The sequence below is a fragment of the Ochotona princeps genome, chromosome X (assembly GCF_030435755.1).
Source record: "Ochotona princeps isolate mOchPri1 chromosome X, mOchPri1.hap1, whole genome shotgun sequence".
Lineage (NCBI taxonomy): Eukaryota > Metazoa > Chordata > Mammalia > Lagomorpha > Ochotonidae > Ochotona > Ochotona princeps.
This window is the reverse complement of record NC_080865.1, coordinates 77741661-77769095: the sequence shown is the minus strand read 5'-3', so window position 1 is coordinate 77769095 and position 27435 is coordinate 77741661. Positions and strand designations below refer to the sequence as shown.

The 27435-nt window shown below is 39.4% G+C and overlaps 1 protein-coding gene across 3 annotated transcripts in view; it reads right to left on the bottom strand.

Moving 5' to 3' along the window:
• Nucleotides 1-27435, bottom strand: part of PLS3 (plastin 3) — a 90886-nt gene that overhangs the window by 17184 nt on the left and 46267 nt on the right. For all 3 annotated transcript variants that reach the window (XM_058658839.1, XM_004590210.4, XM_058658840.1), the window contains 3 exons: nucleotides 12235-12398; nucleotides 3383-3512; nucleotides 2563-2695 (listed from right to left, as the gene is read on the bottom strand). In XM_058658839.1, the coding sequence (XP_058514822.1) occupies nucleotides 2563-2695; nucleotides 3383-3512; nucleotides 12235-12398 (427 nt within the window). The remainder of the gene's footprint in view (nucleotides 1-2562; nucleotides 2696-3382; nucleotides 3513-12234; nucleotides 12399-27435) is intronic.

The window sequence follows — 27435 nt, the reverse complement described above, 5'->3', positions numbered from 1 at the left end:
AAGCTCTTGGCTCTTGGCTTTGGATCGGCTCAGCTCCAGCTGTTGTGGCCACTTGGAGAGTGATCCAGCGGATGGAAGATCTTCCTCTCTGTCTCTCCTTCATTCTGTAAAAGCTTGCTTTCCAATAAAAATAAAAGTTGAAAAAAATACCAAAATGCTTAAAAGAACAGACATGAGATTCAAATATAAGACTGGTCACGTTTCCTCATTTTATTGGTGCATGTGTTTTTTATGTTTTTCACATTACCTTATAAGACAAAATAACTTGGATATTCAAAAGACACTTACTGAATAAATGTAAAAAAAAATAAAGATAAGACTTGGAGCCAGGGCTGTGGTGCAGTAGCCTTAGCCTCAGCCTGCTGTGCTGGCATCTGATATGGGCAGCGGTTTGTGTACCAGAAGCCCCACTTCCCATCCAGCTCCCTGCCTGTGTCCTGGGAAAGCAGTCAAGGACGACCCAAAGCCTTGGGACCCTGCACCCATGTGGGAGACCTGGAAGAGTGAGACCCCGAAGAAGCTCCTGGCTTCTGGCTTCAGATTGGTTCAGCTCCAGCCTTGTGACCATTTGGGTGGCCAATCAGCAGATGTAAGATCTCTCTCTGCCTCTTCTCTGCCTGTGACATCTGCCTTTCAAATGAAAATGAATCTTTAAAAAACAAGCAAAAAAAGAAAAAGATCCTACCTTGAAAATTAGCCTCTTATTAAGAATCTTCTCATTTAGCAAAATTTGGAGTGAGACTCGAACATTTCAAATGTTTATAATGCTATCCTAATACACTGTTCTACATAAAACTATTCTTGTTTCTATAAAAATAAAAAAACATTAACTAAATTGCTCCATATGGTTATTTCCTACATTAAAACAATTAGAAAAATCATGAAAAATTTTATTTACTTGAAACGCAGAGTGAGTGACGGAATGCGTGAGAGAGAATGAGAATCTTGCATGTCCTGGTCATGCCCAAAGGGCCCTGCGCCCAGGTGGGGACAGGCCAAAGCATCAAGGTCAGGAGTGTCAATGAGGCATGTACGCAGGGACCCAAGTACCGGGGCCATATTCTGCTCATCACCCAGTTGCATCAGCTGGGTCCAAAATGGAACACCTGGAATCAAAGCAGCATTCCGACTAGCTGCCAGCACTGTAGGCACTTCTGCCACAACTCCAGCCTCAGAAAAATTATTTTAGTGCTTATATCAATATAGAAAAAAAGAGTGTATCTCTTCAAATAATCAACATGACCTAACTTACAAATTCTACACTATTATGTGGAGTAATATTTATTGGAGTTTTTAAAAGAAATTTAGTTTTATTGGAAAGTCAGATTTACAGACAAAGGAGACAGAAGATCTTCCATCCACTGCTTCACTCCCCAAGTGGTGGCAATGGCCAGAGCTGAGCTAATCTGAAGCTAGGAGCCAGGAGCTTCTTCTGGGTCTCCCACATGGGCACAGGGTCCCAAGGCTTTGGGTCATCCCCGACTGCTTTCCCAGGCCACAAGCAGGAAGCTGGATGGGAAGTGGACCAGGTGGGATATAAACTGGTGCCCATACAGGATCTCGGGACATGTACAAGGTGAGGATTTAGCTGCTGAGCCATTGCAATGGGCCCTTTTGCAGTGTCTTAAGCATCCTCTATGTAGCAATTTACTTATCGTTTTCAACATCCTTGTGAGGTTCAGGGGTAAGTGCAGGGTGGGTATCCCATAGCCACAATGACTGGAAACAAAAGCATTTTAGATTTGGGATTTTTTTTTTTTGGTTTTGGAATATTTGCATCTGCATAGTCCTATATCTTAGGGATAAATCCAAATTTCAAAGAGCAAATTCATTTATATTTCATGTATACTTGATATACATAGCCTGGTAGTAATTTTATACATTACTGTTAGTATGCTTGGATTTAGACTATAAAGTCATGTGTGAAATTTCCCTCTTGTGGAGTCAAAACTCAGAAAGTTTTGGATTTTACAGCAATTTGGATTTGAGTTTTTGGTTAGGGAATATTCGACCTGCTTGAGCATAGAGGCATTATAACAGAGTGAAACTGAAATGCAAAGGGGGTTGGCTATGTTGATCACAGTTACATACATACTGAGCGGCAGGACAGGAATAGGACTCCAGTCAGGCACGCGCTGGTGATCCCTGCCTGTGCTGTACTGCCTCTACAGCCAAGAGCATCAGCTCAGAGTCTGTCATCTCCTTTCTGCCTAAGACACTCATGACTCTGGGGCAGCAGCAGCAGAAACAGTTCACTGCGGGATAATAACTTTCTGTTGGAAGTTTTGATACTTTTAGAATTAATGGATACTGATATACTTATGCTCTGGGATGAGATGATAATGGGAGCTGAGGGCTTCCATTTAAAGAGATCCCAAATCTATGACTGACTCTCAGGCTCATGACAGGCCTAGAGATGAAATGAATAAGGCAGAATGTGGATGATTTTTCATTTTAATTATTTCCTGAGGTGAAGCTGGCAGGCATCCCAAGACAAATATACCAATTATGGGGAGGCATTTTTCTGGAAATCTGGACGTGAATCAAACTATATCTTCTTACCAAAGTACAATTCCATCACCAACGGCTTTAAACAGGTCATCCGTATTTGGGTTCATTGGTATAACATGTCTGCAATCAGGATCATTTTCCAAAGCTTTGTTTATCCAGTTAACAAAAGCATATTTCTCTTCCTCTAAAATTATATTAAATAACAGGAAGTTAGTTCACACTTTCTTTTAAATATTTGACTCCAGAGTCTGAAACACTTGTATATAACAGTGTTGAAGCTAATGTCTCACAAACATTTGCATATCATCTTTGCAAACCCAGACACTAGCAAGCACAGGAATTAACAAAAGGAATAGAGCAAGTTAACTGAACCTTAGAGAATTATTTTCAAAATTCTTGAAAAATGACTTTACTGTAGAACCTCACTATCATAAAACCTAGAGTTACAAACATAAGAATACTTAACAAAAAATTCATGGAAAAGTGGAATTAAAAAATAATTTTGGTGTAAACATTTTTGGAATGCATGCATAGATTTTTACATAATGTGTACATTTCATGAACCTCTTGAAATCCCTGCTATGCATGCATCTCACAAAATTTCAGCTGCTTACTATTGAAAGCTATTTTCCATGAACTTTTTGAAGTACCTTCATATCATATCAAGTCTCTTATTAGGTAATAGAGTCATATAATAAACACATGTAATGTCTTTACGGCAAACATTGGTTCCATCTCAAACACATGTCACAGAGGACTTCTACTGAATCCTTAATGAGGAGAAAAATACTTCTCCAGGGTCTCTCTTTAACATGACAGCACCTGCCCTACTTAGTCTGCCGTGGTACCCCAATACACGTGAAAGTATTACCTGAGTAAGAATGTTGTGTTCCTTCACTGGATAATTCCGAAGTTCCTCCCAGAGCACAAATCCCTTCTTTTCTGTTAATTGCTTTGCGGAAGGTTTTGGCAATATCACTGCTTTTCACCTCTTGGAAAATCTGTTCATCAAAAATAATTTTGTCGGTTCACAATTTACATCACATACAGCATTAAGCAATTCATCTCCTTTTATATTTTACCATCTACTTTTTTTTTCTATAGGCAATTAGTATTACAAGAAAACCTGGGCTTGATTATTTTAAATGCCTCACGAGTACTACAACACCACTACTGAAAGCAGCACCGAAGTCAATTGCACAAACTTGTCGAAAAGATTAAGTGCTACATGCATTGATTGCCCTTTTAAAGCAAAAAACCCAGTGAGGTTCAAAGGCACAGGTAAATCTGTAACAAGGAAGGCTTTGTTCTTTTCCTTCACTTTTAGTTCAAAGAAAAAAGGTATGCACCACCAACAAACTATTTTGTGGTATAATGGGCTAGCTCATAAGCACTGATGCAATCAAGCCTCACAGAAAACCAAGCTGCAAAAAGGGGTTAGGTTGGCAGTAATAGGTGACTATCAAGAATAGCCACAAAACGGAGAGTTCAGTGATTGTCTTGTCCGGGTGTTGACGAAGTTCAGCTTCTTTTTACAGTATGGAATATGGTTAATGAAGCTAACTTGTACATTCCAATTATACAAAAGCAGATTGTTGCAAAGCCAATTTCACATCCTCATGTAAACATTTGATAGAATGAATGGATATTCTAGAGGTCTATATATTCCCCCCTTTTTCTGTATATGGCTAAATTAGCCACCCCTAGCCAAACACAAGATGGAGCTACTTTACAGAACTTTTTAAATGCTGTGTAAGAACTCCATTTAAATGGACTCATCAAAAGAAGCATGACTGTACAGGAAAAGCTGCTGGACAAATTCAGAAGAACTCAAAGGCTTTAGGTTTACTTAGAAATGGATAGTGGCAAATCACCGAAGGATGCAACCTGTGTCTGAAGTTAGCAGAACAGGGTCAGAATATAAATTAGTTGTGGCTGGAGCAGCCAGGAGCAGAAGCTAAAAACCAGCCCATGCTCCACTAGCCAAGCCTTGTGTCTGGCACAAAGACTGAGGCAGGTTGAAAGAGGGAGCACTTTTTAATAGTTGGTCTTTTCAGGAGGGTGCTTTTTTGTGGTTAATCTACCTAGAGAAACTGACTACGTGTATAGTCAGCAGCACTGTCACAAAGCCGTTTTTTTTCTTGTTACTTTATATCCTGACTTTTCTTGGAGTTGTAAACACAATTTATTTAGGTAGACAGTAAATCACAAGTTTACAAAAATCAAGTGCACTCAATTTCCATGATTGTGATTTGGTGCTGTACCTGTTTTTTCAGAGAGAGAACTTTAGCATGTATGCATGCATGTCTGTATAAATGTATATGGACAGACACATACACACACTATTCCACATACTTTATATAACCATTGAAATCACCCTTCCTCCACTATAGCCATTATACTGACTCTTTCCAAGTACCCATAATGTGGATGCAACTCATACATTCCAGGTAATTTTCAAATGTTTAACACTAGTTTTACTTACAATTTAACTTTTTTCTATGCTTTCTTCTTCTTCTTTTTGTTTTTCAAAAAAGTGTTTATTTACTTGAAAAGCCAAATGGAGGGCCTGCCATGGTACCCTAGTGGCTAAAGTCTTTGCCTTGCACGCCTGGGATCCCATATGGGCACTGGTTCATATCCTAGCTGCTCTGCTTCCCTTCCAGCACCCTGCTTGTGGCCTGGGAAATCAGTGGAGGTGGGCCCAAAGCTTGGAACCCTACACCTGCATGGGAGACCTAGAAGAAGCTCCTGGCTTTGGATTGGCTCAGATTTGGCTGTTGCAGCCACTTGAGGAGTGAATCAGCCAATGGAAGATCTTTCTATCCTTTATCTATGTGAATCTAACTTTCCAATAAAAAAATAAATCTTTCCAAAATAAAAAAATAAATCTTAAAAAAAAAAGAGAGAGAGAGAGAGAGAAAGAAAGGAAAAGCCAGGTAGGAGAGGGATGTGGAAGAGAGGTCCCCTCCCGTTGTCTTATTCCCCAAATGGCTGCCATCAGCCAGGGCTGGACCAGGCTCAATCCGGGAGTCAGGAGCTCTGGCTAGGTCTCCCATGTGGGTGTCATTTTCCACTGTCTTCCTATGCACATTAGGAGGAAGTTTCACTAGAAGCAGAGCAGCAGTTACTAGAACTGTTGCTCCAATATGCAATGCTGGCATCCCAAGTGGCAGTTCAATGCTCTTCCTCAGTTAATTTATCTTAAACTTTCAAGTCAAGATTATACAATAGAATGGTTACCTGGGAATGAAGCTATAATTTTGATACCAGTTTCCCCTTTGATGACATTCATCTGCTCGCTGAAAATACAATATTCCCTATCTTACCTCCCTTAGAACTCTACTTCAGTGTAGTAATATGTTTTTGAGTAAGTTAAAATCTGATTGATGTGTTTTCTCATGCCTGATCTACCACAAATCACCGCAGTGACAAAAAATATTACTGTTTCCAGAAAAGACATGAAAAGCAATTTTTCTTATTGGTATTTTTGTTTCAAGAATCATTCACTTTAAAAATTAGGCTCTTTCTGCACTCACATGGGGAGTGAATCAATGGAGGGAAGTTCTTCCCCTCTGTCTCTCCTCCTCTCTGGATATCTTACTTTGTAATAAAAATAAATAAATCTAAAAAAAGAGAGAGAGAGAGCATGGCTAAAATAAAGGGAAATGTAAATTCTATTACTGTTTTAAAAGAAACTGGCATTTGGAAGGAATTAGCAAAAAGGAAATTATGAGATTAAAAAGTTTAAAAGGTAAAAATAATGAGATCCAAATCAGAACCAGCTTTGCCAACATGTCATAGGATGCAATTTACAAGGAGGAAAGAACATCTTGAGAGTATGCTTTTAACAAACTAAAGCCTCCATTACAGGGCACTTCAATGTTTAGTCCATGTGACATAGGTACTTGGTAAACAGTATCCTGTAGTTAAAAGTGAGAAATAATTAAGATAAAGTACGTTAGAATTTAAGCTTGAAAAATATCTGAAGTAAAATAAATGAAAAGTGATTTAAGACAAATTGGAATAAATGATGAATGAAATTAAAAAATTCAAAAGATACAAATTAAATTCAAAAAATATACACTAGAACTTTACAAGGAAAAATAAGAGTAACATTTGACATTTGTTGCTTTTTAAGCTTCGTCTTTAAGCATTTGCATTTATTTAATCTTGTGTACATATGAGGTTTAAATTAAAATATATACTTTCTTATTATATTCCATGAGAAATTGTGGTCTAGATATATTTGGAATGGAGTTATGCTAAATTATTATATATTGTTTTAATCCTGTGACCTTAAAGAAGTCTTCATTTCTTAACTTAAGGGAATTGAATACAATTTTCTATCTTAGTCTTGTAAAAGTGAATAAACTTAGTCAAATAATAAAAATGATAAAACAAGAAGTGTTCCAAAAAAAAAATTAGGCTCTTTCAATTATTGCAATTTCAGTTAAAACAGAACCCAAATTATCCTAAAAAAGAGGAATAATTCAAATAAAAATTAAAACCAGAATGTTTTTGTGGTGTAATATACTAATACAATTATTTAGATAGCTCCATTAAAATGCCTGATACATGCGAATGATATGTAAAATCATAATTCTATCTGTGAAATTTCCTATTGTCTTATGGTAAGGAAATGATTTTCTTTGGTAAATATTTAAAAATAATTTCAGTTAAGCTCAACATTGCAGTTTCATAATATTTTTCTCTGTCCCTTAGATTAAAAAAAAAATCTCTGAAATCATAGATAGCACAAGGCAGACTACTGTGCTGGAGTCTTCTCTATGAATCTTTTCAAAGCTGCCCATCGTGACACTAATGAGCTCACTGTCGTGTGCTGTTTTCCTTCCAAGAGGAAGGACTTGCGTTATCATCTGTGAACAAATTCTTGGTGTACTTTCGTCAGGAGACAATATCCACTGTTGTTGAAGAGATTGTTTTGGTCTCTTGTGGAATATATACTTTTTATGTGTTTTATAAGTTCCCTTGCTTTTCGCTCAAAGACTCAGCACCAGCTAACTTCTTTTGACCCCAGAGTTAGCTCAGGATAGGACTAGTGGCCAAACCCCAAAAAATCCACAGGCATCTCACTACTGAAGGAAAGATTTCTGAAAGAAACGCAAAAATATACCAACTGGTTTCCAGTGTTTGGGGCTTGTTTCCAAAGTAGCAGGTTTGAAGTTTTCCTGCTTTTCTAGGGCAGGGGGGAGTGGCTATAGGGGAATCAGTTGCAGGTCTAAACCCATCGATAATTGGAAAACACTTTTTAAAAAATGAATGTAATTTTAATCAATACTTATATAACACTAAATGCTAAGAACTTTTTAGTTCTATAAAGTTGGCATTTTATTGCCGTTGTGCAAAAAACGAGTTTCTCATTGTGAAAATGAGAGTTTAACACACCCATTTCTGCTGAGCAAATTTATTGGTATACCAGCCTTAACGAATAAAAAAAAAAGAGATTTTTATTATAAATATATTGAAATGCTTAGATGAAATAAGAGTAGGGTATTCAAAACTTTTGCATTTGTAGTTTAAATATAAATATTGAAGGTATTTTGTTTTTTCAAGTTATTTGTTTGAAAGACAGAGTGGGGAGAATGGGAGAGATCGATTGATCTGATGGTTCCCTTGGCAAATGGCTCTGACAGCTCGGGTTGTGCCTTGCTGAAGCCAGAAGCCTGGAACTCCAACTGGCCCTCCATGTGGGTGGCATGAATGCAAATATTCAAGCGGTTATGTGCTGCCTCCCAGGTTCATTAGCAGGAGCTGAATGAGAAGCTGAGGAGCCAGAATTTGAACTGGCACTTGGAATTGGGATGCAGATGCTTCAAATGATGGCTTAACTAACCATGTCACATTACTGGCTACTCATTTTTTCCTTCCATTTTATTTGAAAGGTAGAGGGGGGAGAGGGAGTGGGGCAGAGACAGAGTTCTTCCACCTGCTGCTTCACTTCCAAATGCAACAGCCACAGCTGAGCCAGGACAAGGCCAGGAGGCCCAGTACTCAATTTGGGTTCTTTACATGGGTGGTGGGGACCCAGTCACTAGGGCCATCACCTGTTGCCTTCCAGGGTTCCCACGAGCAAGAAGCTAGATTGAAAGAGGAGAAGCTGGGACTAGAATCAAGTGCTCCAATCAATTTGAGAAGTGATTGTCCCAAACAACATCTTAACCATTTTGCAACCCACCTGTCTTCTGTTGTACTGTGAATAACAGTCAGCTCCCCAAGCTCATGCAGAGGTTTGAACACCAACAATCAAACTATGCAGAGGTTTTGTTACTAGACTGATGAATTAAGGCTGAAGATATGATCTAAAGATTGGGACTAGTAGGGCTGGTGAGAGGTCTTCAGGGGCTAACCCTCAAGAGAGGGTTGATTTGGGCCCGGCTTCGTGGCCTAGCGGCTAAGGTCCTCGCCTTGAACGCGCCGGGATCCCATGTGGGCACCGGTTCTAATCCCGGCAGCTCCACTTCCCATCCAGCTCCCTGCTTATGGCCTGGGAGAGCAGTCGAGGACGGCCCAAGGCTTTGGGACCTGCACCCGTGTGGGAGAGCTGGAAGAGGTTCCTGGTTCCCGGCTTCGGATCGGCGCAGCACCGGCCGTTGCGGCTCACTTGGGGAGTGAATCATCGGACGGAGGATCTTCCTCTCTGTCTCTCCTCCTCTCTGTATATCTGACTTTGTAATAAAATAAATAAATCTTAAAAAAAAAAAAAGAGGGTTGATTTATATAAGCAGAGAAAGCTCCCCTCTCTGCTTCCTGGCTCACCCTGTGATTGTCCCTTGGCCATCTTCTGACCTAACTCATGAGGTTACCCAGTGTTGGATTGTGAACCTCCAAACTGAAATAAACCTTCTTCTATCCTAAATAGCTCCTCTTAGGCATTTCATTTAAAGTAACATATAGCTGATTAATATACCCGTGGTCACAGACAATAACACAGAGTGCCTTGAAAAGTTCATGGAAAAATAAAATTAAAAATTAGAATGTCAATTTTCCAGGACCAAACCCCTCCATATTCTTCTCCAAAATTAACATAAATGGATTTTGTGTCTAGCCTAGACTGTAATTAACATTCCTTATAAGCAATTTAAAGAAAAAACCCCAAAGCCTAACATGCAAGACATGTTTATTTCCATTTTCTCATTCTAACATCTGGACAGGAATAACAGGCTTTCTGTTTCTTGGACAACTATTATATTTTGTTTGGCAATTTGTAAAATGTTTCAGTGATGACAAAGCAAATGGGTACAGGCAGACCTTTGGTTTTTTTCATGTATAGCCATGATAGTACCAATCTGAAACACTAAGTAAGTTACTTTGTTCTTCATATTTCACATTTCTTCAATAGCAAGAATGTAACTAAAAAAAAATCCAAGATTTCCCTGTGTATTGTGGAGCAAATCACTTCCTTTTCAGGAACCCAAATTTATTAGTTTCTTACAATTTGAAAAAAAAATGAAGGTGTGTAAGCATTCTTGTTTCTTCCAGTTCTTGAATGTATATTTTAAACTAAAATTTCCTTTCTAACTTACTTTTCTAAAAGATCCCTGCTATTGCTAAAGCTATTATGAATGCTATTTCCTCATGAAGGCCATCAAATCTCCTCCCTTAAAAACCACAAAAACTCCGTCAAAACCTCAACTTTGCAAAGTGTACGAAATCTAAAACTTTCTCCAAGGTAACCTTTTTCAAAGACACCAATCATTTTGTCTGTAGTAATGCTGTCAAATCTTAACAATTTAGGCTCATTATTTCTAGAAAACTAAAAAAAAAAAATCTGAACTGAAAATTGTATCAGAACAACCAATCACAGTGAGCTGTGCTCTGAGCTGCTTTAAATTCACAAATAGACATGCAGTTTTAAGGGGAGCAAGTTACACATCAGAGGACATGCAAGTGCTTAAATTGCAAAGCAATTGCAACTTACTATTGAACACAGAATTCAAAACAAAGGGCCATAACTGGAGACAAAAACGGTGGGAGGAAATCAGTATTTCAGAAGGAAATGACAAGGACTGTAACATTATAATTATGACACAAGTCCACAGTTTAAAAACAGTAATACTCCTAATAATGCTGTCAGCTGAGCAGACACATCACTATTCAGTCGATATGCTTCTGGAACTCCTAGAGTGTTCTAAAGAAGTTAATTTTAATTGGAGATGACTTTACTTGCTACAGTGAGCTGCAGCTACTGATGGGAGCATATGTTATGATTTCAGCTGTCTTGAGGCAAAAATAAACCCGACAAAAGGAAGATCAGAGTGCTAGAAGGTTGGAATTGGAATTAGGCACTAATTACTCCATTGCAATAGACTGAAAAGAATGTCTAATAGAATGAAAGGAATGCCTAATAAGATCTAGTCTAACTCAGTCTGAAATTAACAAACACATAAATAAAATCTTAAGGATATACCCAATTATGGGAAAAAGCAACAGCTATTCTTCAATGTAGATCTCAAATACATTGTCAGTGAATATGACAATGGCTCTAGGCTGGAATCCTAGACCTCAGTCTCTGGCAGTTTCAATTTAGCATTCAATCAAGAACCTCATGCTAGATACAGGAGGGAATTTCAAAAAGTTCACAGAAAATGCATATTACCAAAAACCACATGCATCAATTTCAGTAATTTTTACTTCAAAATATGTGTTTTTTTCATTCCTGTTTTCCATAACTTTTTAAAATGCCCTTGAACACTCTCCAGGAATCAAATATGGAAGTCTAAATCAGGTACACACTTGACAGAACTTTCAGCAATCAGTCTTTAGCCCTGACAAGTATTTGATGACACTGGAGAAGAAAACAAAAATTTAAAGGGGTTTCTTCTTTTAACTACCCAAATCTTAGAAAAAAAAAAAGGCATAGTCCAATATCACCACCAAAAGAATAGAAAACGTTCTTTGAACCAGAAAGTTCAGTTCCAGAAGCTTCCAAGCTATGAGTTAGGTTGTATTATTAAAACTTCAGAGCACACTGTCCCCACAGGAGGAAGAATACTATAGGGATGTCATTCAGTACCTTGAAAAATGCCCTTTACTAAGGCCTTAGAAGGGACTATTCACCTTCCGCAGAGAATACTGCATTACTCATTTGTTCCCGTGCTCTCTTTAAATGTTTTTTTAAAGGTATTCTGTGACTATAAGAGCTATGTTCCTGTAGTGAGCAAGATGATGGAAATACTATTGGCTCTAACAATATTTACTGAATTTATTTAGCAATTTAATAGTTATAAGATCTCACTAAAATGAAATGTCAATGAAGTAGTCACAGGATATGGTTAAGAACTTGCATGGTTTTTACATATTGATTATTCAATACCATGTCAATTAATTCCATAATGTTGTAAATTGTTGTTGATGATGTGCGGGGGCTTTCAATTGATCAGGATGATATTCTGCCAGCTCTAAATTTAGACCAGAGATGGTCTCCCCAAGAAACAGTTGAATTTGTCTGGACAATAAGATGCTGGACCCTAAGCTTGGTATATGTTTGCAAAGAAAGAATCTGGACTTAATTTGAACTATAATACTACAACAAGGTGGAGGAATCCCCCATGGGGGGAGGGCACGGGGAGGGGTTGGGGGAATCCCAGAACCTATGAGACTGTGTCACATAATGCAATGTAATTAATAATAATAAAAAAGATCTCACTAGACAAAGTATCAATCACTACTTCCAATAATTGTGAATTTCCACATACTTACATAAACAAATTCGTCAAAGCTTATCTTCCCATCTTTATTCCTATCGCCATCCAACATGAGTTTTTGAATAATTTCTCTCACTTTATATCCTGGTAATGGCATATTAGCTTCCTTGAAAAGGTCATGAAGTTCATAGTCAGAAATGTATCCATTGCTGTTGAGATCTTTGTTTAAAAAAAGAGAGAAGCAGAAAATAATTAGGAGAAAGGTATACACTAATTGTAAGTTTTATGAGTTAGTAGTGATTCGATTTGAAAGCACAGCTGCGATTAAGCAACCACCTGTAGTGCCAACTTTTTTCAAGAGTCAATGTAAACAAGTATCAATTCAAGACAGATGCACAGTTCATAAAATGAATTCAGCATTAAGTAAAGCACATGTTCCATGTGACTATATAACATGTATTTTGGTGCTACTGCAGAATTAAAAGGATATATATTGAAGTACTGATTCTATGAATGATGCCTATTCTAAAACTGCTCAAAACGAAAACAAAAACACTGATCAGTGAATAAAGCTGACTTATTGAGAAAGAGGATTAATGTCCCGAGGGTTGTAACCACTAGAGATATTTCTTAGTGTTTACAGTGTAATTTTAAGTAGCAATCTCACCTTCTGTTCAATAATGCATTTTATTCCTCAGGCCCCCACTGATCTTCAGAAAGAAACAATATGAGCAGAAAAATGATTCAAGATAACCATAGCATCACTCAAGGGAATACATTTAGACTAGTCTGTTATGTATCAGAAACTGTACCAGGGGCTGGCATGATGGGATAGCAAGCTAATCTTCCACCTGTGGCACTGGCATCCTATACGGGTGCTGGTTCTAGTCTTGGCTGCTCTACTTCCTATCCAGTTCCCTACTTATGATTTGGGAAAGCAGTGGCGGATGGTCCAAAGGCTTTGGCCCCTCCATCCCTGTAGAAGATCAGGAAGAAACTCCTGGTTCCCAGGTTCAAATCAGCCTAGCTCTGGCTGTTGTGGCCATTTGGGAAAGGATGGACAATCTCCGTCTCTCCCTGCCTCTTTCTATAACATCTGATCTTCAAGAAAAAAAATTTGAAATTTTTATTTATTTATTTTTATTTTTGATGATGTTTACATAGTTGATCAGGATGGGAAGGATCGAGGGTTAGGGGAAAGTGGGTGAGAGTATTGTTTCCAAATTTTCTTTTTCTTCCTCCTGTATCTGGAGGAAGGGGAGGGGGAGATAAGAGGAGAAGACACATCCAGCCTCCCAACCACTTCAGTACCTGGGGATGTGGGCCAACCATCCAAAATCATCCCAGGGTCCCTGATGTGGAACATGCTCCCAGGGTTCTGTTTAAGTGGTTTCGATAGTTCTGAAATCCTGTTGATCTTGTCACTACAAGGATAAGGAAATCCTTTCAAGGTCCACTGGCTGACATCGTCCACCACCTTACATTCTTCATTCTCCCAGATATTTGCTGTCAGTGCTTGGCTGGGGTAGTTGTACAATTTGTTCTGCCTTCCTTCCTTTGCTATGGTATCAGATGGCCTGTGCAGGTCCCAATGTACTGCCATATCTTCCATGTGCATCTAGGCATGCCGTCCACTGCTCCGTCTTATCCACTGAGGATACCCAGTTCTGACACATGCACTCTACAGTCAATCCACAGATCCTGCGATTCTGTCCATGGTTGGAGTTCTGAGTCCAGCAGCTCAGTTGAGGGTAACTCCAAAGAGATCTCGTCTGAGGTGGTCCCAGATGTGACCCTTGTGTGTGCTTGCCATATAGGGTCTAGCTCAGTCCATGATCCTCATCAGCCTATGAACACACTGGTAGTTGCAATTGCTGTGTCAGTTCTGTCTGCAGCCCCATCGCTTTGCAAACCAATGGATGTTGAAGCCTAGACCAACCCAGCTCACTACACACTTGGCCCTCATGTACACCAGTGGAAATTGTAGTCTAGTCGGAGTGACTCCCCCAATAACCCTTACTAGGTCCACCCCCAGTTCTGGTTCCTGTGCTTGCCAGCATGTGCAGCTGACTGGTCAAGTCAGCTTGACATCCCAGTTAGCTCTAATATGCATAAATGAGTGTTGCAACCTAGTTTAACTCAACTGACCCCATTATCCAGCTCACACTCATGCTAGCGGGTGCTACTGCTTGTCTAGCCAGGACCTTCCCCAGCCCTTTCTCATGCTAATTAGTGGCAGTTGCAACCTATCAGAGAGGTGCCCACACTTTCCCTACTGGGTCCACTCCCATTCCAAGATCTTGCACTCTTCAGGTGGTTCTGTCATCTAGCTTGACAGGATTTGCTCCCAGTCCCAGCATGTACCAGTCAATGCTGTGGGAAAGATAAACCAACCTGCACTTACTCTGGCTCATGCATGTCCCAGCAGATACAGTCCGTTAGCCCAGCCTGGCCTCTCCCCCTAATCCAATTCACATGCAGGCCAATAGGTATTGTAGTCCTGCCCAGCCTGGTCTACCCCCAGTTCTAGTTCTCATGCCTACCAGGGGGAGCAGTGGCTCAGCAGGAGAGCCCATGCTGCCACCCTATCAGGCTCGCAACCCTCCCATTGGGTCTCACATGTGCTGGTGGGTGCTGTGGCCTAGTCTGGCATAATCCGTCTGTATGAGGTACTTTTTTAAAAAGAATTATTATTTGAAAATCAGAGTGGGGTGGCATGAGGGCTCAATTGGCTAATCCTCTGAGGTTATGGCATCTCAAGGGTTACCCATTTATGTCCTGGTTACTCCATTTCCAATCCAACTCCTTGCTTATAGCTTGGGAAAGAATTGGAGAACAGTCCAAAGCCTTAGGATCCTGCACTTGTGTGGAGACCAAAAGGAGCTCCTGGCTCCTGGCATCAGATCAGCTCAATTCAGGCTATTGTGGCCTTTCTGGGAGGGAACCAAGGGAGGATGACCTTTCTCTCTGTCTCTCCTTCTCTCTGTAAATCTGACCTTCCAATAACAATAAAGAAATCTTTTAAAAAGCGGTATGTGCAGTGGGAGGGAGGGAGGGAAGGAGGGGTTAAAGCAGGGAAGGGAGGAGAGAGGGGGAAAGAGAGACAGGAGAGAGAGAGACAATGAGTGAATAAATCATTCATCCCTATGTTTATTCCCCCAATGGACATAGAAGCCAAGGCTGGGACAGACTGGAGGCAGGATTCAAGAGCATTTTGCAGGTCTTCCATGTGGGCACAGGGGTCCCATTCCCTGGGAGATTCACTGCTGCTTTCCCAGGTACATTAGTAGAGAGCTGAATCAGAGGTGAAGCAGCTAGGACTGGAACTGGCACCCGTATTGGAGGTTCACACGGCATGTGGTGGCTTTTCCTGCCGCAGCATATTGCCAATCCCCAGGTATTATTCATGGGACTGAGGATACCACATCCAACAAATGAAGGTCTTGCCCTCAAGGTGCCTACATTCTACTGACAATTAATAACATTCACGCGAGGTATGACTATAAAATGCAGGGCAATCTAGCAATCGAAGTACCAAGAAGAAAAAACAAAGCAGGATGAAGAGTTAGATCATGAGCCATTTTGTCCTTTAGAAAGTATTCAAAATTATCTGGTGATAGGGTGGTCATTTGTCAGAGCAGTTAAATCCCCACTGGGATGTCCTCATCCTATATTGCAGTGCCTGGGTTTGAGTCCCTGCATTTTTTCCCCCATTACTTCCTGTTAATGTGGTACACTCTGAGAGACAACAGGTGATAATGGCAAGTACTTGGGTGCTTGCTACTCATGTGGGGGACCATGATGGTGTTCCGGGCTCCTGGCTTCCACCTGGCTCAGTCCTGGTAGTAGCAGGCATCTGGGGAGTGGACCAGCAGATGGAAATTCTCTCTCTCTCACCCCATCTGTTTCTTGCTTCCTCTGTTTCTCTGGATTTCATATGAGTAAATTTTATTTTATTTTATTTTTTTATTCATTGATTACATTGTATTATGTGATACAGTTTCATTGGAACTGGGAATCACCCCACCCCTCCCCCCCGCCCTCCCCCCATGTGGAATGTTCCACCTTGTTGCATATCCACTGATCAAGTACAGTTGAGAGTCCCTCTTTGCAAGCATAAACTAAACATAGAGTCCAACATCTTATAGTCCAATCTAGTTCCTCAGCTTCCTGGGGAGACCCTGTCCGGTCCGAGGGCAGAACCATCAGATTATCAACCCGATCAATTAAAGGCTCCAACATACCCTCAGCAACAATTAACTTCGTTGTGTAACTAATAGTTATAGTATTGAGTAACCAGTATGTTAAAAACAATTGCGATTTCTTAACCATCTTCTGTGATCACCTCATTGTGAATTCAGTTTTAGTTTATACACACCACATAACATAATATACATAAAATAACATGTTTTACATAACATCATATCCTCTTAAATTAACGCAAACATGTGGTATCAGACCTTTTGGGATTGGCTCATTTCCCTTAGCATTATGGTTTCCAGTTTGGCCCATTTGGCCACAAAGAACTGCATTTTGTTTTAAATTTTAAAAAATATCTAGAGGCATATTTGACACCTGGTGGGGGTTGGAGGCTTGGAGGAAGAAGGAGAGGATTTTTCTGGTATCCAGGTGGTAACAGAATCCTGCTGCTCAAAATGCCAAAAGTGTTAAAGTTGAGTGACCTTAAGTTAGAGACATGGAATAGGTAGGGGTGATGGTGCAGCTCTCTAGGTGGAAGAGCAGCTTCCTTAGCTCTTTAGCTAAGAAGACCACTGTGATGAAGTTTTATTTGGATGAGGACTTGTATGAGCCAAATCATGTGGTTGAGAGAACAGATTTCAAGCAGAGGAAAAAGCAAATGCAGAAGTGTGTCTGGTATGTTTTGGGAACAGCAAAGATCCAGTGTGAGTTGAGCACAGTGAAAGATAAGGTCAGTGAGCTGATTTTATCTGCTTTTAGAAGTCATGGAACATGCTTTGAATTTTTAAGGTGTGATCTAAGTATAATCCACATTAGCCAAATGTTTGGTACATCATTAAAATGTACTATTTGTGATGGCATTTCAACAATATTTTGAAGGCAGTTAAAATTCTGCTTAATTGTAACGCAGTATACTTTTGGGATCAAATATTACTCTTTGAAAAACATTATTTGAGAGGCAGACCAGATAGGGGATGGAGAGAAAATAAGAATGCACACAAAAGTCTTCCATCCATTGACTTATTTCCTAAATGCCTGCAATGGCCAGGCCATTGCATAGAGTTGGGAACTCCATCAGCAGTTGCATGTGATTGGAAACTTGAATGGGAAGCAGGTCTGGGAGTCAAGCCCAGGCACTCTGATAGGGTATGTGGGTGTCTCAAGAAGTGTTTTAGCTGTTATCACACACCCTGATGACTTAAACATTGATTACTACATTCAAAAATTCCAGAATGAAAATATCAGTATAATATTTTAAAGCAATCACAAACTACCTAGCACTTCAGAAAACCACTTATTTCCTTCAAGGTAAAACACTTGAATTTTCTAAGTTATATCTTCACTTTCTCTGTTTTGAATTTGCAGAAGTCATACAACAAGCCCTTACTTGTTCTACATGCTGTGTTTGTATGTGGAAATCACTCCAGCAACAACTGAAGAGAACAAAGGAATCCACACGGCGTTGTGGCACATTTTAGCAATTCTTGATGTCTGAAAGTCGTGGGTTTAAATCTCTGATTCCTGTGCATATATCAACCTGTTTCTCCAGTTTTCATTATAAAGTTCAAACGAAGCTCAGTACTTTGTAGTTAGTGTGACATGTTGAAATACAGCATAGTTGAAGGGACACATATTGGGAGTAATATAACACAGGATCTAATCTCACCTTGGCTACCATTTTGCACTAGTTTTTAAAACTATTAATATAGAAGACAGATTTTATGATTTTTAAAAAAAAAAAAGATTTACTTATGCATTTGGTTATAGAGAGGGAGAGAGGGAGGGAATCTTCCATCTGCTGGTTCACACCCCCTAAATAACTAGCATATTAGCAGGAAGCTGAGATTGGAAGTGGAGCTCCCAAGACTTGAACTGGCATGCATATGGAATGCTGACATTGCAGGAAGTGTTTTAACCCCGCTACACCACAACACTGACCTCCTTAGTTTTCTTGTCCCTAAAGCTAATGCTTTGGACCAATGTTCTCTAATACCCCTTTTGGGCTCTATCATCTTCTGATACTAAATCAGAGCACACAGGACTTCACAATTCTCCCCGCCCCCCAACATATACATTAAAATTTTATTTTATTTTTCTAATTTGAGAGGCAGGTAGAGAAAGAAAAAGAGAGCTCCCTGCCATCTGTCCATCTGCTGATTCATTCCCTACATGCCTACAAAGGCCAAGCTCTAGACAGGGCTAAAGCTGGAAGCTGGAAACTCAATCCAGGTCTCCCATATGAGTGGCAGGGACCTAATTTCCTGGATCATCACAGCTTCCTTCCAGGGTCTGTGCCAGCAGGAAGATGGATTTAGGAGCCACAGTTTGGTATCAAATGCATGTACTCTGACATACGACGTGAAAAGGTCTTAACTGCTGGGCCAAATGCTCACCCTTCACCCACATTATTAAAAGCTGGAGACAGAATCATAATGTATATTCCAAACAGATCTAGAGTGATAATAACTGGCTCAGTGCCGTATCTCAGAATCTAGATGTTCTTTCATTCTCTAATCTTTAGAGAAGGAGCCAGTTTATGCCTTTATCAAAACTGTTTGCACTTGAGTGGTTTTTAAATTAAACAAAATTTAAATTATACTCTTCTTTGGCTTGGGAAGCGACATATCTGAGCCTAATTTATATTTTTGTTACTGATGCCAATTTATTCCTGGTATTCAACAGGTCCTCAATAATTGCCCATTTAGTTTTCTCAGTAATATGATCAAAGTAGAAGGTACAGATATTTTAAACCAAATATTGGAAAACTACAATACATTCAAAGCTACATGAAACTGAGCAAGGCCCCAACAGTCTACATGATGGTTTACTTGTATTAGGTAGAAACAGGTTTGGTAACAGAGAGAAAGGGAGAACTACTATTTGCATGAACCCTCTCTGAAATAACCTCCCGAGAGCATTAATTAGAAAAGAACTCACTGATGTGATTAAAAGATGCCAGGAAGCAGCCACCCTAAAATATAGCTAACGTGAAACAACCACATGTGGAAACTCCATCTTCAAGTAAGCATAGCATTAACAGATGCTTTTAGTAAGGACAGGAAAATTTCTAAATTGGTTGGAGGAATAAGAATTTGTAATTCCATGACAATCCTCTTTAAGAGTTGCATATCTCTTGATAAAGATTCTTTTTAATCTATTTTTTGCCCTGATACACAGTGCCTTCCATAGAACATACAATGGGAATATATATATGTATATATATATATATAAAATAATTGATTCTCAGTTATTGACCAGGAAAAGAATGCCCAGATGCTCCATGGGCACTTTGAAAACAAAAATAAACAACTGTGCCCCAAAATTACAGAAATAGCACTTAAAAGACTGAACAGCAATGCATCAGGGAACCAAAACTTGACAGAAATATCCCTTAAGTAACATTCAATCTCAGTCCCTTTGTTCTAATCCTGTCCCCACCCAACAGCCTTCAGATCTGTAATTTGGTTTTCTAAGTGAACACAACCAGCAAGGAGGGCCCAAGTAGACAAGCAGTGAAGGCTGCCGGGGCAGGACCTCTCTCTTCTAAATGCAGATACCTGCCCTGACTTTATTAAGACTACCTCGAATACTGGGAATGGACTCGGTGCTGGCATTATGTTACATGCCCCAAATACAGAAACAAAACAGACAGAGCCTCCAAGTCTTAGTTCAAACCACAGCTTCCAAATTCTTGTAAAAATTCAAGTCATGTGGCATAGCTATCTTTTATCTTTTTTCAGATGAGAACATGTGTCATCTTTGAAAAATTTTACATACTCTGCTATATTTCATCAGCAGATGTTAATCCATCTTTTCCCATGATCACAGGCATTTTAGTGCTATTACTGGTGAGTTCCATCAAGCCTCTCTTAGAGTTTCTTAAAAATCATGTTTTGAAGAAAACAATTTCAATTTCAATAAGGCAGCAGAGTGTCCAAAAACGGCAGCTAGCAATTAATTTTGCAAAATCTCCCAGCTGGTAAAGTCCTTAGATGACAAAATAGCATGTAATCATTTTTAAAGAGTTTTATGCTAATTTTATTTCCCACTTGCCCAACCCTTTCTCCCCCCAGCCCCATCCTTAATCATTCTCAAGGATCTAAACTGCTTCGGAAGCCAGAAAATGAGGTAGCAGGGCAGCAATTCTGACAGCATCTATCTCATCAATGTCATTATATACCAGGGGCTCAAAGCTATGCTTGATAGTGAATCTTTCCTATTTTGAGTTTTGATATAAACATGAGAATACGGACCTAGTTTGGAAACAGTTTTAATAACTGCAAAATCAATTTGCCACCAGCAGGCATGACAGCAGTCTTTTATTTTATCATTAAAACTGCCAATATTAGGGGGTCCCCTTTCTGGCTCACTTGCCACCTCTTCAATAGCTGCACATTGGAATGAGGGTAGGGCTGTCTCTGCATTTTGAAGAGTCTCCTGTGTTTAGCTCATGAAATAGACATGAATTATCACACAGCCTATATTACCCAGAGTAGTCTCAGTTTTTCTGCCCTCACATGTCTCAATTTTAACATTTAGAAAACCTGGTCAGTATTGGGTAAACATTACCAAGCAGTAAGAAAAAAAAAAAAGGAAGAAACTGCATACAGCCACTGAACAATGATCAGCAGAAAGTAAAAAGCTAAGCGTCAACACATTGACCAAATGCCTTTTTTTTTTTTTTAAATCACTATAGCCTAAAATAAAATTACCAGGAGTTTCTCAATGCTGCAGACAGGATCATCTTTCATACTGGCTACTGAATTCCTCAGAAACGAACCAAGTGTTACAAGGGAATCTCTCTCTCTTGGATAACACATGTAAGTTCACATCTGCATTCTGTTTTAAAGGAAACCTCATTTTTCTCTTCTTCCAAGTATTATTTGAAATGTCAGTCAACTCCCTCAACGCCCTCCCCCAAGTAACCTCAAAGTAAATAAACTTATTATACAGCCATGTTCCTGCAGAAGTTTGAATCACACCAAGAATGCATATCCTTAAAAGGAAATGTTTTCCCTCCCCTTGCATCCTGTTATTTAAGCTATTTTAAGTACTTGTCTGGAGAAAGGGGAGCCAGAATTCAAGTGGTTTTGATTTTAGCTGCTGTTTTACACTGCTCTTGTCCAGGTGGTATGTGGTGCAATCCATCACTTCAAAAGCATCTTTTGGGGTGCTACTTGTCTTATAAATCTGACAATAACAAAGACTGGGATTTCCTTTAACTCTTTAGTGTGTGTGTATGTGTGTGTTGCTTTAGCCATTCTTTTGTGTAAATCTGGTGTCGCATATTGTGTGCCCTCATCTGCCACACAGATGCAGCGTCGGTTAAGTCACTCCAGACAGTGCTCATTAGGACTTAGGAAGAAAACCAATCAGGTGCAGACACACATCCTTTCAAAAAACCTGAGCTTAAAGAATCAATTGAGTTTGGCCGATATAGCTGACAGATTTTTTGCCTAAGGAAATGATAAAAGGAATCTACATGTTTAACCATAAATGGATTCTCCCTCTCTCTCTCCCTCCCTCCGTCCCTCTCTCTCTATCTGTGTCTCATGCCCACGAAAGTTCACAAAAATATTGATTTAAAGACTCAGCCCAAAAACTTGTTCAAAATTTAGGCTGTGTTCCATTCTAAGATCTAAGCAGTAAAGTCAAGCTTTCATTAGGCTTTAAAACTTTAGAAAAGACAGCTGCTAAGCAACTCCAGATGCTCAGCTAAACATGGGGTTTGCCGCTCACAGCCCATACCTTTTGAGGTGGCTCACTCCAGCAAATATAAGAGAGGCAGTTTAATGAATCCCAGCTAAGGGTAGACTTGAGGTTGCTACAGTTGAATTCTTCATAACAGTGGGGCACTCCCAAAGGTAGAGTCAAGTCCAGCTGAGCACTGCACAATTTTAAAGGGCTGAAACCAGCCAATCCGAAATGTTGTTTATCAATCCTTTTCTGACTGAAAACTTCCAGCAGTTTGGTCATCACTTTATTTGCTACCATTTCCTTGCTTGAAAAATAGCTTTATTCACAGTGACATGAGTGCTCTCACACATGTATGAGCTCTTGCACCTACCTAGGCACCCACCTACGTAAATTTCTACCACCTTCCACATTTTGTACACCAGTAAAACATCGTTTTCAGACAAGTTGAACACCTCCACCTTTAATATTGCACAGATAGGACTCGGCAGCGTGGCCTAGTGGCTAGGTCCTCGCCTTGATCCCATATGGCCGCGGGTTCTGGTCCCGGCAGCTCCACTTCCTCTCTATCTCTCTTCCTCTCACTACATCTGACTTTGTAATAAAAATAAAATAAATCTTTAAAAAAAAAATATTGCACAGATAATTAACCAGATGGAACAGTGAAAGAACGTTGTTTAGTTTTTCTTTCTAAAGTTGAGTTATAATTTTTTAAAGCATAATTAAATAAATACGTACTGGTAGAGCTTTACTGAATGATAAAAGTAAATGAAACTAAACCACCATGTTTTCTGTGGCATCATCCTGATGTGGTTTTTATATTCTAGAGAATATCATATAATTGGAAACAACTCAACTTCCTGGGATGAGAAAAATTTGGTACTGCTACAGTCCCTACAACCAAAAACTTTTGGCTTAGTCTGGTGGGTAACCTCATAGGAATACACTCATACTACTCCTAGTCATTAAGAAACCCCATTATTCTTTTATTGCAAAAGTGCTGAATTTACATTTAAAAAAATCAGTAGAGAATGCTGAGGAAAGAAAAAAGTCAAGCTTACAGGCAAGTATTTATAGGACTAAAATAAACGTAAAAAGATTTACATGACATGAATTTCTCTGAATAGTAAGTTATCAACCAAATGACTACATGTTTCCACAGCAAATAAAATCCCTTAAAACGTGAAAGAAATACTGTAGCTGTTAAAACGTTTACCTTCCAAGTGTTTGGGAAGCTGTATGTATTCTTTAGAAACTAGTAACCTTTTGAGTTGGCTTACTCTATCAAATATAAGAGAGGCAGTTGTTAATTTGAATGAATTTTTGTAGCATTCAAGTTAAAACGTAAACATTATGAAGTAGGAAAAAGTGGGAGATAAGGTTTTTGCTATCCAGTGGGAAATATTGGAAATAGTTGCTGAGAAAATTAAAATAATTACATGAGATTGTAGGTTAAAACTAGGCAGGTGCAGAGAATGAATGAAAGGAGAACTTTAAATCCTAATACACAATTTATTGTTAATAAGGAGAGTTTCAAGGCAGTATTAATTGAACAAAACCTGTGATTAGTGATAATTACGAAGATTTTCTCCACACACTATGATTTTGTGGAATTTCTAAGGAGATAATCAAGGCTATTATCGCTAATAGATGGGGAAAATCATATAATGATTTCCATATTTTGTCACAATTGAACTGACACAAAGTAGTTCTCCTTCCTTTCCCCTTCTTCACCCTCAAAAACAGGAAATGATTGTCTATGACAAGAAAATAAGCCATAGAGCCTGTTTTTAAAATAAAGCTGCCCCAAATTAAAAAAAAATGTCCAGAATACATTTGAGAGTTGCCCAAGGGCTCTGTAACTCACAACAGCTAAAATATTACTAAGATTTTTCTAAGGAAAATGAAGATTCAGCCAGCTATTTTAATGAATTTCTAAAAGACAGACTAAACACAAGCTTTTATTATGTTTATACATATATTATGTTTATACATATATATATACATACTGCAGTGTTATGGCCAAGACATTTCATAATAAATTTCACTATAATGAAAATCTTCATAACAAAGGCCCTTTGACTATACAGCTGATAATGACATAACAGTGCACGAAAGAGTGTGCATTTCATTAGATATTTATAAAGGATCCTTGGATTTCATTAGATATTTATAAAGGATCTAACGTCTGCAGCACTGTGCCCGCTACTGAAAAGGGAGTACAAAAAATTAATAGTTGGGCCTGACATGATATCCTAGTGGCTAAATCCTTGCCCTGCATCTACCAGGATCCCATACGGGCACCGGTTCACATCCTGGCTGTTCCACTTCCCATCCAGCTCCCTGCTTGTGTCCTGGGAAAGCAGTGGAGGATGGCCCAAAGCCTTGGGACCCTGCACCCACATGGGAGACCCAGAAGAAAATCCTGGCTCCTGGGTTTGGATTGGTTCAGCTTCGGCAGTTGAGACCACCTGGGGAGTGAATCAGTGGACAGAAGATTTTTCTCTCTGTCTCTCCTCTCTGTATATCTGCATTTCCAATAAAAAATAAAATAAATCTTAAAAAAATACTTGGCACATGCGCAGTAACAGTCTGCAATATCTCAAGAACATATACCTAAAACACACACACACACACACACACACATATATATATATATATATATATATATATATATATATATATATGTACCTAGTATGGACTTCAGTAAAATGCATGGTCGAATTGCATGTTTTGGGAAGCTCTTCGCCCATCCTAAAGTCCTTGAACAGTCACACCTATAACTGGCCCCTCCATTACAACTTAACTGTTTCCTCCATGGAGGTAACTGGTCATCATCCCTCACAATATCATACAATTTTCAAAAAAAGATTTACTTTTTAATTTGAAGGGCTGGGTTACACACACAGGTTTTACTTCCCAAATGACTGGGGGCTATGCCTGGCTAAAGGCAACAGCCTGGAACTCTATCCCGTTCTCCCTAATGGGTGCAGGAGTCCAAGGACTTGGGACATGTTCTGCTGCTTTATTACACCATCAGCAGGGAGCTGGATCAGAAACAGAGTAGTAGGGACTTGAACCAGTGCCCATATGGGATATCAATGATGCTGGAGGTGAGATAAGCTACTACCCCACAATGTGGCCATACTTTGTTGGAAAAAGTATTTCATGGCCCCTCATGTAAGCAATATATGAGTTTACTTTAACTTTCTAGAAATACTGCAAAAAAACCATGTCATAGATGCCACACATGAAGACAAGACCTGTATGCTACAACAAATATTTGTTTGAAGAAGGGAGGTACTGGAACAAACACGATAGTATTAGCTTACCTTCTGTTTGGAAAGAAACAAACATTAAGCTACCTTCACCACTGAAAGATGAAGATAAATAAAACAGGAAACTCAAAGGAAATGCATCCATAAAACAATTATGGTAAGACTATTTCTGTGGAATAATGGGACAGAGAAAAACAGGGATACAAAACCAAAACCAAAACCAAAACTCTCTTGCAGCCGCTTTTCACAAATCAAAGAGCAGAGTATATGGTATTCTCCTTGCTAGTATATACAGCAAGTTAACTTGCTGCTTTGTAATGATACACACACTTTGGTGCTGGATTCAGGCACACTCAATTTTTCCCAGCTTGAATTCTGACTATGAACAATCTGGCTGGGGGGCATCATAATTCTTCTTATTTTGTGGCTTATACAGAATCCTCACCATAAACATATGATAACAGAGATGTATATACTTGTTCCATTTTCATTAGAGGGATTTTTAACACAGATCTCAGAGGAACTTCTCATTTAAATAATAAATGATTCTGCTCTAACTTGATGCCCTTCAGTCCAGGAGAGAGCAAAGAGCAACAGTCCAGTTCTCTCAGCACATGTGGACTCATGGGAGTATACACTGGTAGTCAACTTTTATCCTGTCTTCTCATTAGCTTCCACAAACTTAACCCAGCACTGAAGTTTGGAATGTGAATACTATGTACTGCTTGCTTAGCTGCCCCTCTGTAGGACATATTTTGGGATGTCATATAAACCAAATGGCATGCTATGCTTTCTCATCTTCGGTTGATGCTGTTATTTAACGTGAAAAGGAAGAACACATTGCACTATGCAAAGGCACAGACGAGGCAGGACAAGGCAGCAGGGGAGGGGGCTGGTGTTAAGCTGCCACCTACAATGCTGTGGCATCCATATGGCTGCCAGTTCATGTCTCGGCTGTTTTACTTCCAATCCAGTTCCCTGCTAATGTCCTGGGAAAAACTGTGGAAAATGGCATGAGTACTTTGGCCCATGTCACCCACATATGAGATACAGGAGAAGCTCTTGGTTGCTGGCTTCAGCCTGGCCCAGCCCCAGGCACTGTGGCCATTTGGGCAGTGAAACTGTGGACAGAAGATCTCTCTTTCTTTCCAGGTCACTCTGACTTTCATGTAAATAAATAAGTAAATACAAAGAAAAGGCAGCAAGGTCAAGTTAACAAGGGAAGGGTAAAATAATATCTGTTTTTTAAAATCATTTATTTTATCCACTTGAAAGGCAGAGTTACAGCAAAAGTAGGAGACAGACACACACACACAAAATCTTACATCTTTTGGTTCACTTCTCAAATGTACCAGGCTGAAGCCCGGGACCTAGAACCCTATCTAGGTTTCCCACATGGTGACAGCTTGGGTCATCTTCCTCTGATTTACCAGGTGTAATAGCAGGGAGTTGGATGGGAAGTGGAGTGCTGGGACTTGCATCAATGCCTATAAGTGATGCCAATGTTGACGGTAGCTTAACTCATAGCACCACAACACCAGCCCTAGCATCTAATATTTTCAATGGTTCATATATCTCTTTAAGACCATGGTGAGAATTCCAAATGCTCTCATAAAACATGATATACAAAATACAATCATAATAGTGCACAATCTTTCATAAAATTTTCAGATGGCATAGTAGCTCTCAGTTAAGAACTGGGTCCCCACATTAAAAATTCTTAACAATATTTAATAGTATATATAATTTAAAATAACACAGTTTTTAAAGTGCTGATTTAGCTATTCATCTACTTGAAAGGAATTATGGAGAGGGACAGAGCAGCGGGAGAGACAGAGACATCATTTGCTTGGTATTTCACTCCCCAAATGTCGCAAAAGCCAGTGCTGGGGCCTTGAGGAACTCTATGAACTTTTCCCATGTGGTTGGCAGATGTAAGTACTTGAGCCATTATCTGCTGTTTCCTAATATTCACTATCAGCAAGCTGGATGGGAAACAGAGCAACTGGTATTCTGATATGGGACGTGGGCATACCAATCAGCAGCTTAATGTGCTACACCACAATGCCCATCCCCCAAATAAA